Here is a 15,669-nt window from a genome sequence, read left to right on the forward strand (position 1 = left end):
AATTCTCTTAGAAGAATGAGTTTCAGTCCCGTTCAGCAGGAACGGTCCCTACAGAGCTTCTCCTACCTTTGGTTTAGTGAGTAGTTCGTTAGTAATTTAGTTGTGTAATACTGCTGTTCTCCTTACAGCTTATCCTAGAATACAAATACCACAGAAGTCCAGCCTTGAAGCAATGCAGAATTACACTCAGGACCTCTCAGACATCAGCGTGGCCCCTCCTATCAGTTTCCAGAAGCCCCCCCTTGCCCTGCCACACTGCCTGGCTCGTTTCAGCTCATACGTCTTGCCTTCCCCATAAATTCAGATGTAGCATTTCAGCTGTCAGCTGGAATATTTCAGCTATAATATTTCAAGCAATGTCTCCCACAAGGCAAAACAGAAAAGTCCACTGTAGTCACCCCCTTCTTCAAAGGGAAAGGATCAAGATTTAACTCTTAGTGCACCCACTCCTCAGACCCAGCAAGTGAGTCCTTTCCTTGTATTAGTGGAAATGATTAGACCCATCATCCCGAATAGGAGATTCTTCCCATCGGGAAAAACATTTTCCCAGTTTGACTACACCAAATTCAGACAGCCAGTCTCCTCATTTAATCAAATATTTAGAAAGCCAGACACTTTTTTCCTGAAACGACTGAAATGATGGACACATATGGAGCATCATCTCAGGAGACATTAGATAAATAAGACCTGACACTGGAAAATAGTGAGAACATTATTTAAGTTTCATGTTCAAAGCTCTTCCTGCAAATTATACACCACTGCATTAGCACAGTTGACCTCTGCCTAGCAATTGTTGTGTGTTTGCTTTAGAAAGCTGAGAGCACATCCTGCAGCCTTCTGTAAGCTGACAAGAAGCAGCAAGGGCACAGTGAAGCAAAGCTGGTTGTTGTAGCTGACAGCTCGTTAAACAAGGCTTTTAATTAATGGAAGAGTGTAGTAACTTTCTTTTGGAGCCTCCTAGGTAAGGAATGAAATTAGCCTGCCTCTTTTTTATTTTTTTTCCTCCCCTTTTTTCCCCTTGATGAGATCAAGGCCAACCAACATTTTACTCAGGAGCACTTTTTTTCCATGTGGAACACAGCAGTAAATGAGGTGCTGTAGTAAAGAAACCTGCCTCCAGACTACAGCCAACCTTTTGGGGGGAAAAATGTCCCCAAACCACCCCATACCTACCTAATAAGCATCAGTTCAACTTCACAGATGAAACACAACCAAGGGCTCAAACATGCAACCATTTAAGCACATGGCTAAATCTAAGCAACACAAGCCAACAGAACTACTCAAATACATTAAGTCTCCTAAATATTTGTGCTTGCTCTGAGCCAAAGCTGTCTGGACTTCCAGAAGTCCCAGTGTAACATGGATACATTATTAATTTGTGAGATGTTCAGAAATGTCCAAGCAAAGAAGATTACGGTGCAGACAGGGATTGTGCTGTGTTTCCTCGTGCAGCGCAGCAGGTACACAAGGTACCTAAGGTCTACCTGCACTACTTTTATAGGTAAATAGCTATATAGTCATTGCCGTATATGTCCTTCTCGTACAAATACTTTTTCTCCAGCTGGTGTCTTCCTCTCTTGAATTGGGTGCAAGCTCCTTCCCATGCTACAGCATCACCGCTGAGGGCACGTGGCTCTCACTGCACAGTGCACACTCCGGGTAGCTCAAACGCAGCCAGGGCAGCCGGACCTCTGCACGGAGCCTCCGGCACCACTTCCACAGCTAGTCAACGCTTCCACGGGCAAGATATGCCGTACCATAAGGTGGCCATCGAGACAGGTTTGTCTTTAGACAGTCCACCTGAAAATCCAGCCTCCCAGCCTGGCCGGCAGCTGCTTTCCCAGGTGTGCAGGAGCGGTGTGCCGTCAGGCAGCTGGGGGATCGGAGAGCCGTCAGGCAGCTGGCTGCTTGGAGGCAGTTTGGAGACTGCCTGCAGCAACACCAGGCGGGCAGGGAGCTGGTGATGCTGGAAATCTGCTGCAGAGCCGCTGAGCCTTGAAGCCTGCTGGTTCTCAAGCCCAGGCAGATGAAAGCTGTCTCAGGTACACAGGCGCCAGCTGCATCCCCACCTCCGATGCAGGCGTGCCCGATGGCTCCGAAGCTCTGAAAGAGCTGCTAGGAGCTGAGCTCCTTTGGAAAACTGGCCGTGCTCCTGGGTGCTGAGTGCTTTTGTGAAAACACTGGCTCAGAGTATATGATTAAGTCCTTATTTCTTTTCATCCATACTGTCCAAATAACCTAATTACACTTGCTCTCTGAGAGGCTGGGAGGTGAAAGCTGTAGAGGCATTCAAAGCACAAACGGCTGGGTCAGCGCTGCTTTGTCGTATTTTAGTTCTCAAACGCTCTCCTGTGTGGTTATTAACATCATTAAGTGTTACTCTGGCAGGAGGGCTGCTGGAAAATGCTGCTAATTACCTTTCCAGCGCTGTGCATCCAGAATCTGCCAGTTAGCAGCAAAACCAGTTTCTTTTATGTGCAGGATTTGCTGTTCACTTCTTCTGCCAGGTTTTTCTTGTGCAAACCTCACGGTGTTTACAGCATTAATACTAACACATATTTATAGCAATTTTTTTTTTAGTCAGTGAAAAATAACTAATAACTGAAAATAGCTTTAGTACTTTTCATCTAGGTTTCTTTAAGAGAGTAGGCTAGGAAAACACAAGAGCCATGCTTCCTCTTCTAGAAAGAGGTTGCTTTGAGACAAACATTAGCTTAAAGGGTACAAAATTTCCTATTTTTTCAGCTGGAACCTGGGATGATCAAGGGGCAGAGGAGGGAACTACAGCCTCCAAAGTTACGGTTCCTGTTAATTTCTGTAGAGAAGAACTGAGGATTTTAAACCCTGCTTATTCTTTGAGTTAGTCATCAGCAGGCTGAGGGCAGGTCACATTCACCTGATGCTTCTGTATTTTAAGTTGTATAGGAAATAGATATACAGATGTCCGGCTTTAGCACTGCAAGATGAAACATCTGTGTCCTCACCTTCAAGGGCACTATGGCTGAGGTCTGTAAAACACCAGTTCACCTTCTCCTCAACTTTGCCTGGTCTGGACAGAGCCTCCACTGAGCCAGTCCAACAAATCCCTCCTGGCAGATCCCTACCCAAGAGGTCACTTGTGTGATGGCACACGTCTTGAGGTGCTTAAGCCCCATGCCATTACTTACTGCCCAGCCAGCCCTGTCTCACCAGAAAAACTGGGGAACAGTTTCACTTTAAACAATTTCCCCTTCCATTCCCAAACCACAAGCAGAGAGCTCTGTTCAGTGTGCTGCTGGCTGCTCCAAGAGCTAGATCAGATGCCTGTGAAACAGGATGCCTTTCCCTTTCATTTCTAAACCCTTCTATCACACTATTAACCAAAAAAAGCTGCTGTGCTCATTTTTTAAAAAACAAACTCACTTGATGAGTGTCCTGATCAATCATGCTTTCCAAGGAACTTAAAAACAATTGCTGGTGGCCCCTTCTGGTCCTAGGCATCACACCTGGCCCCAGCCAGTCCCTAATGAAGTTCAAGGCTCTTGATAGTTCAATCAGGATTGTACCCAACACAACCAATAGGCCTTGAGCCATTTCAAGGGGGAATCTGCATCAGAAGAACTGGGAGAAGGCCTAGCTACGCCTTAGCCGAGGTATAAAGTCAACAGTTTAAATTGCTGCGTATTAGGAGATTTGTGTATGTAAAATATCAGAAATATATGCTTGCCTTCCCCCAGGCACACATCATTTTGCTTGAGTTCTTTTTTTTTTTTCCTTTTGCAGGGTCCCCATTGCTGCCAGTGAGTCCTATAACACTTTAGTGCAAAATACACCCTCATGCAAAACAGCTGCTGTCCCTTGTAAACTGTATTTGGCACATGCACATGTGTATTCATTTATGTGTACGTAAAAGTAATAGGGCAGCATAAGAAAAATACATTACATATTGAAAACAGCTATCTAACCAAACAAGGAATAAAATTGCTTCAGTTAGAACCTAAACATTTATCACTAAGTTTAAAATAAAATTAATTGACTGTACTTCAGCATTATAACCCCAGACAGAATAGGTTTATATGAAACTGGAAGTCCTCCTATTCTAATTTGTCAAATTACACTTAGCTGTAATAGCTTCTTGAAATCGCCACATCGTATTACCTCTGGAATCCGAGATCTCTAACTGGTCTTCGGGCTTACGTTTGCATCATAAAATTAAATGAGAAATGGTTTCATGGTATATACATACCATAATGCAGCAGTACTATGGCAGCACAATAGCTTATGGATTTAAGGGCAAATATGAAAACAAGAGAGAGTTGAAAATCAGGCATGTCATTACCCTTGCTCCCATGAACCTGTCTTTCAGCACAATCCAAGAAAGCAAGAAGACAAAAGCTTTGTTACAACAGAATAGAGCAGAGACGTCTGTGGCTGTCAGCTTCTTTAAAGCCAGTAAATACAGGTAGTTAGTCAAAGTCCACAGAATAGAAAAGGGAGCAGTCCTTTTAAGAAAGATTTTCAGCGTCAGACCATCTTCACCAAAAATCCGACTGCATTCCCTATGAAAAGAAAAGAGTTTAAAACTCAGCTAGGATTTTCCTTAGCATTCACTCCAGCACAACAAACATTCATTAGACTTTTATCGCATTCAATTAAGTACTTTTCCTAACTGCTCTGCACACCCGTAAGAATCTATTGTTTAATTCACATACAGAAAATAACCTACAATCTTCTTAAAACAGCAGTTTTGCAAATAGAAAAGAAGTAACTTACCTGGAATAATCACACTCTACGCAACAATAATCCCAGGGACTCACACACAGAAATGAAGGTTATCTGTAATGCACCGACAGTTCTCAGACTCTGCCTTCGAGGCCATGAACAGAGGGATTATAATTGCAATTTTTTTCTCTGTACCTTGACATTTTTTCCTTGCTTTGCTCCAAAACCTGTTTTTCTTCTTATTGAAATATATTCTAACACCAAGTAAGCTTTAAGAATTGCCTAAAGATACTAAAAAAATGCTGCCAGACACATCACCATGGTAGGAAAAGGATCCATCGGCCAGTGAGGCTGAGCCAGTTAAACAAGAATGTAAGGAAAGAAAGGAAAGGGGAAGGGAAGGGTATTTAACAGTTGTATTTTATTACACAGTGAAAAGTTGTGTTCGCTTGGAGATGCTTCTTTGCAGACTAAATTGCAAAGAAAATCTCTAGCTTCCTAAACACTGTGTCACACACAGCTTAAGTGAGCTGTTTGCTTTTGAGGATTTCACGAATGGGAAGGGTCAGCTCAGAAGCCACTGCTTTCGGGGACAGCGCTCCCGTGTACCTGCATGGGCTAAGACGAGACTAAGCCTGCAGCTTGACTAGAGCCCCATCACTGCACCCCTCCCGAAACATCCCTACCTTTCCCAAACTGGGAAGGATGGTTTTTAGCAACTCCACTGTCTGGGTTAAAGGGATTCCCCGAGATATGCCCTGTACCCTTCATTTCTTGGCATGGCAGGCACTCTGACACCTCTAAAACATGAGAGATCCCACAAGTGAATGCTTCATACAACCAAAACACCAATGGAGTGAACCAAGGTACCATCAAACTGCAACGCATCCTTACATGGCAACGTTAAGGGACTACTCTAAATGCCATGAGGCCTCAGGGCCTCAAAGTATTCACAGCCAAACATAGCTGTGTTTGGAAGACTGCTAAAACACTAATTATGTAGAACGAATTAGTAACTTCAAAGAATGCACTGCAATGTGAAGTCAAAAACACTTGTTACTTGGGGGCTGGTGGCGGTGTAATAATTATCCTGATTTGGCTTTGCCTTTAAAGACAGAATTGTTTTTACATCTCCTAAACCACTTTTAATAATTCTGGGGAATTCTGCTGTTAAAAATATTGCAGTTTTTTACTATTAAGAATGGAAACCATCACTCTTATTTCAAGGAAAGCAGAATAACAGCTATGTGAGACATGAGATCAGCTACGTCTTACTTAAAAAACATTCATTCCCTGCTGCCACTAAAATGACTTATGGTACAAAGCAGTTATTTCTGGCAATAATAAATTCCTTCCTCAAACTCTGCCAGGGTGTCCAACAAGTTAACGCTTGGGCAGGCGGATCTGCTAATTATCTCCTTCACTCTGGTTGACCGAGACATTCTCAGAAGTTAGCCTGTTCTCCAAAGACCAGAAATGTTACACATAGAAGGAGAATAGCTTGTATCATTTATCGGAGATGCAAAGCAAATACTCAGTGAAACAAATCAATTAATGCTTAAGTTTGACTGTAGGCTTTTGTATCACTGATTTCAACAGGAGTTAAAGGTGATGAGCTTCCTTGTCTGAATATGGACCCACTGGTAACACAGACTTGAATGTTTGTTGACATGCAGATATAGCAGTTTACGTTTAAAAGACATGTTTCTCCCCATGAGACTTAGGTGATTCTGAGCTCAGACTGTATCTCACTTCAAGACAGGTGGCCTCTGACCTGGATGCACCATGGCTGTGATGCCATTACATGACACCAGAGCCAGGATGCCCCATCTCCTGGCAAGAACAGATCTCCATGGTGAACTACGGACCTGTACGGAGCCTGCTCTCTCCAACCCAGTGGGAATGCTGCCGTCGGTTTCGATGCACGATTGGATCGTTACACGGTTGTAAATCCAACCTGTCTCAGAAGCTGTCAGGATCTGTCTTAGAGGAAACAAGCTTGTGCTGTGTTAAAACAAGAGAGAAAGGTGCTTGGGCTGCTTACAGTAATGCAGGGCACGGTTAAGTACCCCAGTGCTATGCTGGTAGTGTATAAAGGCAACAGCAAAACCATCCAAGCACGTCACTCTAGCAGAGTCTGCAAGGCAGCGGGAAAAGCTCTTCTACAAATGTGCCATGGGAAATCATACTCCTGTCATCCATCGTGGCCCCCCGCTGCCACGGAGACACTGGGAATAAGCCCGGTGCATTTGCTCCTCCGTCCATGGGGAGGGTGGGTGGCTTTGAAAGCCAAAAATGGGGGGGGGGGGGTGTGCCAGAATGGGTCAGGTTTTGTTGTCCTGCAGATCTCTGGGATGTCTGCACACAGACAAAGTCAGAGCAGAGCCAGGAGGATGCAGTCTGAAGTGCCCTGGCTGTGACTCCTCGGAAGGAGGAAGCCTCAGTGATTATTGTATTATTCTGGGTTGGTCTCTGTGGGCTGGTCAACTATTTGGGAGAGGCAGTTGTGGCAACGCTGCAAATGTCACTTCTCTCTGAGTTCCCAGAAGCAGTGGGAGGGACAAGCACAGATTCACAGCTAGGAAAAGAAATCTGGAAACACTTCACAGGCCCCAAGCAATGGACTGTTTAAGCAGATGGAAGAGCCTCCATCACACACAGCAGCGTACAATGACCAGACAAAACAGGGGCCAGTGGTTCCTCACCTCTCAATTAAAAATAAACAGCAAAGACTTGTGACAGGGTTGTGCTGAATAAGACAGAGACCTGATGAATTCACCTCCGTGCCTAGGAGAACTCCATGAATAATGCTCAGTGAGTGAGGAGATAGGAAGAATACTTTATTTTCCCAGTCATGGCTACAGGAGATTGCCTCGGGCTTTGTGAGGGCTGGTTGCTCAGTGGTTAACTCAGCCTCTTTGGCATGCAACTAAAATTAAACTTGCAGGAGTCATCACATGACAGTGATTAAAACCCTGGGCTCAGGGGAGATGGCTCCGTGGAACCCTCCCCATACAGATAATATCTGTAGGCTGTTGACTTAAAGGCAGAGACAGATCTAAGGGCAGCTGACCCTGAAACTATGACACAAACTATTTCCAAATGCACAAGAAGTCTATTTAAAACCTGCCCTCTAACATAAATAGCTCTTTTTATTTGCAGGTAGCCCTCAGCCATCAGCTCTGGGCAGTGTGCCATGCTCTCAGGAATTACAGCACCTCAGGCAGCCATGTAGCTTTGCCTCTGGCACCCCCTAAATAGCTTGCGTGCCTCTTAGTTATTCTGATGCCAGCCCCTGCAGAAGAATGGGTTTATTCACCCCTGACGCACAGCAGCCTCTGGAGTGTAATGCAGCAGCTGGTTTTAAAACAGCTTACAGAAAAAACAGAGCTAACAGACGCTACCTGGGGTAACGTGAATATGGCGAATGTAATTACATCACCCGGATTAAAACTTGGCAAGGCCACCAGTGACATTATGGTAGCAAGAAGCACCGCGGGACGTTTTGTGAGCACAAGTTGTTACTATGTCATTCGGTCCTTCTATCTAAATGATGGCATCTGCTGCAATAAAATACCTTCCAGCTCCATTTCAGGAGACAGACACAAACAGAGCAATGGTGGTTAAACAACTGGTGAATTGTTTTCCAGGACTGACCAAGTCTGAACATTAAGAAAGAGCCTGGCCAGCTGTATTTGTCTGCTCAAGAGCTCGAGCAAAAGGAAAGGGAATTGTGCGTGAACCTCTCACATAAGCAGTGTCTGGCTCCAGGGGCAGCACCACAGGAATGCTGTCTCCCAACAGGAATGGTCCAAGGGAATCCCTGTTTTTTGCTGTTGGTCTTCCTCTGTTGAGCCACTCGAGGTTGGAGCAGCTTCAGGCAACAGAGATCCTCATCTCTCCTCTGAAAAGCCCTTTGCAGTGAAGGTCTAGATTTGCAGTGCTATTCTGTAAGTGGCTGAGGAAGCTGGACTGAGCTACTGCTGCAACATAGATGGAAAGCTTTAGAAGTGGCAAACTTGCAGATGACAGATGACAGCAAATATCAGCTACTTATGGCTCTGCTTTTACTTCAAGTGATGCTCACATCTTGTTATCCTTCTTGCTAGAAAACCAACTCTTCCCAATATGTTCATATTTATTAAACCTGCACCTACCAACACTCTTCCTAGCTAGTGCCTCAAGGCTGCATAGCACCTGTAGCACTAACCTCAGGTATTACATCATGGATATATTCTGGCAGAAAGCTGCTGAATGTCACAGTGTTTGTCCTTGAGAAGCCAAGATGGCAGATGGGGAGGCAACATTTATTTATACTGGAAATATCATACACCTGTTCCAAATCATAACTCTGTTAGGATCCTACATCAAGTCTGTGGAGTGTCTTCTGCTGTAGTAAATACTGGCAGGATTAGATTTCCTATTGCTGAGTTTACTAAGCTTCAGATCATTTTATTCACCACTAATGCCAGGAGTTTCAAGCTCTTTATGTGGGACATACCTTTTATCTACAATACTGAGCGGATGCCAAGAGCGGTGTCTTCTGCCTCAAGACAATTTTACTGAAATGCAGCAGGGAGGTAATAACCTTGAGTTAGTTTCTAAGACCACAAAATTTAATCTCTAAGGTAAAGTGTGAAAGGTAAGAAATACACAATTTACAACCTCAAAGATTATAAACCTTTCAGAAAGCCAGCCTGAAGTTGAAGATTGAGACCTCTGTCCTTCCAAGTGGGATTTATTAAAGTAACAGTGGCTCTATACAGCTTTGCCAGCTTGGGGCAGTGCTCTGCAAGTCACTCGTATGATCACTGATCTCTGCCAAGATATCATAGACACTGTTTGTTCTGATCCACCAGGAATATCTGCTGGACAAAATGTCATATGTCTTTAAAGCTCCTAGTGAGTAACTACACCCTCCAGAAACACAAAGACAAATCACCTCTGGACTCTGAGGCAGGCCCGGAATCGCTACAGGATGGGTTTTATTGACAAGAATTGGCTACTCCACAGAAATAAAACCAGCAAATGAAGCAACAAGAAATCTTACTAAATGTAATAAAAAGCCTTGTAACAGGAACAATATCAAGAACACAAACAAAGCAATTATACAAACAATTGATCTAGCTTTGAAAATAACCCTGTTCTGGGTAGGAGGCTGGGTTAAATGACTTCCAAAGATCCTTTCTGAACTAAATCTGTCTGTAACTCTCTGAATTTAAAACCTACAAATTATGATTTTCAATTCTTGAAGTCATCAGAAAATCAAGCACGCATCCTGAAGAGATCTCCATTGCCATACCCAAACTGAAAGAGTTTGGCTTGTCAAGTTATAACACGGCGCAGACCAAGTAGTTGGTCCCCATCATAAAGTCAGTATTTGCCAGCAGTTACCTCCTCCCTAGGATGTGAGTTCCCAATATATCTGGAGTAAGAAATACCCTGGGAAGATTCCTTTCCATTGGCCCATCAGCTCTAACACCACTCTCCCGTTTCCACGCATTCACAAAACTACTTCACATCTCTGTGTGTGCAGAAACTCCTCTGGGCATGTAAGCATGTGTCCTCAACTTTAAAAGCTGAACTCCTAACGGCTTGGGGAATGTATCAATTATTTAAGCATACTTTTATTATGCATTGCCACAAATGTTTTGCCCAAAATTTTGCTCTGATGGATATATAATCAGCCAACTAACTGCAGAAGACCTGTCTGCAGGGATAGTTATTCTCGCCTTCTTCCTTATCTGCTGTGCATTTGTTCTTTCTTTACCCCATACCCAGACACCAAGCCGACACTGTTAATGTTCGCACAAATACTCCAGCAAGAATCTCAATGAAGGCATCATTAATGTACAAAGCACCAGGGTTTTGAGAGAAGCAGTTAATTAAGTGCAACTGTTCAATTTCAGTCACGCTGATTTGACAGAAATGATAATTTAGGGCCAAATTACATCCCAGATCCTGGCAAAAGCAGACGAGGGAAGAATTTGGCCCTGCTATGCTCCAGCCTGACAGTCACAAATTGAATTCCCTGTGTGCTCAATGACAGCTGTGCTGAACCCCCTGTCAGCGGGAACAAGGTACAGGCCACATGCTGGTTAGTACCGTGCAGAACAGGTAATTCTGCTGAAGTCAGTAAGATTGCTTTCAAAGCAAGTCTGCACTGGAGTAACAGAATTGGGTCCCAGCTCAAAATTATCCTGTGAATTTCTTGCCTCCATGGGCAAGGTGTGTTATCTCTTGGCAAGCTGAATTTAGCTCTATCCTTTAAATCAGCTTCTACTTCACTGTCAGATTGGTAGAGCAATGGAAGCAGAGGAGGAACTGTGAAATTAATTGTCCCAGAAGGTGGTGGTACTTCCAAGCCCTAAGGACAGGTTAGAAACAGCTTTCTTAAGAAATGGCTAGGGTGAAGCTAAGCCAGCTTGTTCCTGCTGGAGTGCTGGTAGTGGGACTGGATGATCTCTTTGGGTTTCCCTCCAACCTTGTATTTCTGTGATTTCACAGTGGCTACTGAAGAGGGATTTATAAATTTCCACCCCTGCAGACCAATGCTACAGTTAGTGCTACGGACTCCTTTGCACTTGAGGTTGACAGTCAATTACAACATGCAGCCATGTGGCGTAAGGGAAGGCTGGGGTCAGAGACATGTTTTCCCCTGGCTTTCACAACACAGAGTAAGAGGTATTTCCACGTGCAGCCTGGAAGACGATGGGACAAAGCCTTCACATAATTTCCTCGGGATGACAGCCACTCGGCTATGCCAACTTAACCCTCAGAGCTACAGGGGGAGGAGAGCCAAGAGTCTGCAGCCTGCTTTAATTCCTACCACACGTAAAAGAGAGCAGAGAAGGCTAGTAGGATGCTAGTCCTCCATGCTATGATCCAGGAGGAGGAGGAAAGGGCAGTTTTCACCCTGCTATACTTGCTGAGCATAGACAGCAAGCCTTGGTCGTCTTCATGGAAACCATCTCCTCAGCTTTGAGCACCTTCTCAACTATGAGTTGTTTGGGTTGGACTTTACGCTACCGTTCTATCATAAATGGACCAGAACAGTTATAATAATGGCCAGTGGAAGCCTGATCCAGACATGAACACAAAATATAGAGATATTAGATAATATAATAGCAAGAATATAAGCAAATTGACCTTTTAATATCAGTAAAAAAGCCCTCTAACAATCAATTATGCATTTATTCAAGCATATATCACTCATTTGTTAGCCTTCTGTAAGCTATTTATGAATGAGATTTTCTGCAGCATGACCTTTATTCTGCCTTCTGACACCACGGGTCAAACTGAGAAGAACAGTGATCTCAGTCCACAGAAATCAGGTTGTTTAAAGGGATATTGCCACGATAAAGCCTACCTGAATTTTTTGATTGGAGACTGCTTTTCCTGTGCAGTTGCAAGGTGCCCAGAATAATAAATGGGAAAAACCATAATGTTCCAGTTTGTTGAGAACCAAGTCATGAAAAAAGGACAGTCAAAGGTCTCATACGTGATTTTGACAAACTGTGTGGTCCCGACCCAGGAGGAAAAGACGGACAAAATGATCAGAAATCTCCAGATAAGCTTGAGAAATGTGGATGTGCAAGACTGGCATCGTGTCTGTCCTTCAGCTTCTTGGGTGCCGCTCTCTGTGTGTGTTTGTGTTCCTTCTTCTCCTGGAAAAAAAAAAACAACAGGAAAAGAGAAGAATTGTACACATAATGAACACATTCAGAACAAGTCTTGTCTTTTCCCTGTAATTCCTCTATGCTCCACAAACACTGACATCCCGCACAGAAATACTTCAGTAATACGGTCTCTGTCATTTCATGGGGGATAGGAACAAAATACAAACACAGTACAGAGGCCTGAGGTAACAGCGTTACGGTTAAGCTGTTGCCACTGTTTGCTTTATCAGCCCTTATTTCCCTCTGTCAGCCAAATCTCTAGAATAGAGCTACATCCCTTGGAACCAACTGCATTATAAAGTCAATTACCGTGCATGTGTGCAACATAAAAGCTATCTGAGCCTGTACATCTGATGCCAGGAACAAGTTGTTATTATTCAAGATTTTAACTGAAGAATCATTTTTTTTATTTGCAAGTTGGGAGGGGAAAAAGAAACAGTTTAGTGGTTTTATACACCCAAGCAGAGAAAGGCGTTTTTCAGTCAAGTTAGTGTATTCACATTTTTGAAGTTAAAAAAGGAAACTGGACAAAACTGAAGCTTGGCATGCCTAGAAATAAACCTCTACACATAAACAAGGAGGAACTGGGAAGTTGTCATTTCCCATTTTAGCACAGCACTTTTCAGACCTGATCTGCAGACCACTGCAGATTTCCTATCAGAAGTGTGGGCTGTGTAGAGAATTTAATCTTGCTGACTGATGACTCGCTCTCCAGACACATCTTCCAGAGATGCAACCCATGACTTCACAGATCCCAGCTGAAAACAACAGATTGAACAGCGCTGGATACTGAGGAGCACTAACGCTGTTGCCCCACGAGCTCATGTGGCAGCATTGAGCTCCAACCATTTACCCCATTAGACCATACCACATCGGTTTGATAGAAGAAACAGGAGTTCCTTCTAAAAATCTTGACCTGCAGCTATTCTTATTCAATTACCAGTCGCATCAACACATGATGTGATATATATAAGAAACAATGTAATTGTTGATGTTAAGAGGAGCTATAGATCCACCGCAGTCAGAGCATACGCTGTCCTACATTCAACTTAAATGTGAAAAAAGTACCCTTTCAGACTCAGGTTTACTTTCCTTTTCTATTCCTGTTTCTGCTACAGCCATAAAGAAATGTCAAACTGAGGTTCAAAGTTATTACGTTAGACCAACACTACATCTAAAAAACGATTCATCATAGCAGGGACCGCATTTGCAATCAAGAATTTTCCTAACCAGGACATGGAGCTTTTTGTAATTGTAATTGTATGCCGTATTTTTTTCCTAAAAATAACCAGTATTCAGCGGCTCCATTGTTTAGTGGTGAAACAAGAATTTAAATAAAATTACAGGTTTATTAAAAACATGCAGAGGGTAATCAGACACAGCTCTGAAAGGGCAAGCATCATTTTAGCATTCTCTTTGGCTGCTGAGAGAAAATAGATATTTTTATGGTACTAATAATGACTGACATCCTCTAATAAAAGGTAAATTACAGTTTATTTGGAAATTAGAATGGCTTAAAAAGAATATATTATGTAACATCCACTTGCAGGTTTTCCTGCTAAGCAGAACTGCCATGGAATTAGTCCTTCTTCAGCTAACAGTTAAAATAATCATACAATGACAGAAGATTAAAGCACCTTTATCCATGCTTTCTATTTTTCAGTTACCAAATAACTATGTAATTGCTGTTACTATGCATGACACTACCATTAGCATTTGACTTGGATTTTACACTCCCAGGTTTGAACGTTAAGGAAAGGCCCAGAAACACATACTTGTTGCAAGTCCTACCTTGGATGAAAAGACGTATAGAAGTTTTAGCCTCATTAAATGTACAGTGGGGAGTTTTCGTAAGTGCTTAATGGGTAGGATTCATCCCATGTAATGTAGTTAGGAAATAATTGTGTACTCAGACTATACATGTTGTCTAGGGCCCCTTTATATTTAATGATAATGGACAGGCATGGTGAGAAGGTAGCTGATTTCATCCTCATATATCTAAACCCACTGGAGGCGTTTATCTCTCCCCAGACGAGATATTTACATTTAATTTAAGTGAAATTGAGATGGCTTCCCGGCCAAAGTGACATAGTTGCTTGTTGCTTTCAAAATCCGTGGGACGTGCACACTTAAATCTTGGCCAAAGAATCAAAAGGACAAGATAAGAAATATCTTTAAAAATAATTACAGGGCTTGAACTCAAAGACACACAACAAGCAGGCAGACAATTCATACTAAATAGGTTTAAGGATTTCCAAGTCATGAAGCTGGGGCTGGATTGAGCTAGAAAGTAGCACTTGTGTTCAGATACCAAACGATATGCTAATGAGGAGAAAACAAATTCAGCCCAAGTGGTTGGTAGACAGCATTTTACAATTAGCAAGATGGTAGAAATCTTTGGTGTCTGCATTTATTTTGGTCTGAAACAAACCTTATTTACCCCATCAAGAGCACAGAAACAATCTGAGAAATGAACAAGGATTAAATGACAGGGAAAGAATGCAGATGACACTGCAGGTGACACATGGAGATGACACTGGTCAACGGCAAACTGTGTTGAAAAGCAGCTAGCAGAAATACCCCTGCATGGTCCTTTTGTCTATAATATAATTCTTGCCTGTGATGTCTCTGTGACAAGATGGTAACAGAAAAGCCTTTTGCTTTCGTTTTTCAGAAGAGTGAGATGAGGAAAACCAAAACCTACAGCTTTTCTTCTGAACTCTTTTGACTACTTGGCAGCTACATCCTAGAAAATAATATTCATCATATTTGTTTACCTACCTGTCAGGTCAGTCCTACTTAGACCTCACTGACAAGGAAGGGAAGATCAGGATAAAAAGGGAAATTAAAAAAAGCAAAATAAATGTTTAGAAGAGTATGATGTCAAGGCACTACACTCTTTTCTCAAGGGGACTAAAGTCCTTTCTTAGAGAAGATGGATTCTGATTTTGGATGTACCCTAGTGCCAGCATGCAGAGAGTTATTTCAGGCCAATATCTGAAAAAGTGAGAATAAATTGGTTTTCTGGTATCTTAGGTATGATCTTTACTGCAAAATGCTGTATCATCCACTCCTTGCAGAAATAATCACCTCTGATATTTTTCTGAGGGTTTCCATCAAGAGAGTACTCCTGGAGTACGAGATCCCTCCATTTTCCAACACAATAAGAAAATGGCTGACTCCTGCAGCCATCAGTGGTGAAGCGACAAGAGGAAGGTTCATCTCCCACAGTTCCAGTGTGCAACGGAGATCCAACCTGTTCTTCCTCCCCTTTTTGCTCACAGTATCT

General features: G+C 42.9%; 1 protein-coding gene across 2 annotated transcripts in view; it reads right to left on the minus strand.

Moving 5' to 3' along the window:
* SLC35F4 (solute carrier family 35 member F4) overlaps positions 1-15,669 on the minus strand; it is a gene marked incomplete at both ends in the record, with an annotated part of 129,075 nt that overhangs the window by 6,950 nt on the left and 106,456 nt on the right. The window contains 2 exons of one of the 2 annotated variants that reach the window (XM_082317748.1): positions 4,319-4,538; positions 12,071-12,365. In XM_082317748.1, the coding sequence (XP_082173874.1) occupies positions 4,319-4,538; positions 12,071-12,365 (515 nt within the window). Of the gene's footprint in view, positions 1-4,318; positions 4,539-12,070; positions 12,369-15,669 lie in introns of both variants that reach the window. The other variant, XM_082317747.1, reaches the window with a different exon arrangement.

This window comes from Platalea leucorodia (genome assembly GCF_965183815.1).
Source record: "Platalea leucorodia genome assembly, chromosome: 7".
NCBI lineage: Eukaryota > Metazoa > Chordata > Aves > Pelecaniformes > Threskiornithidae > Platalea > Platalea leucorodia.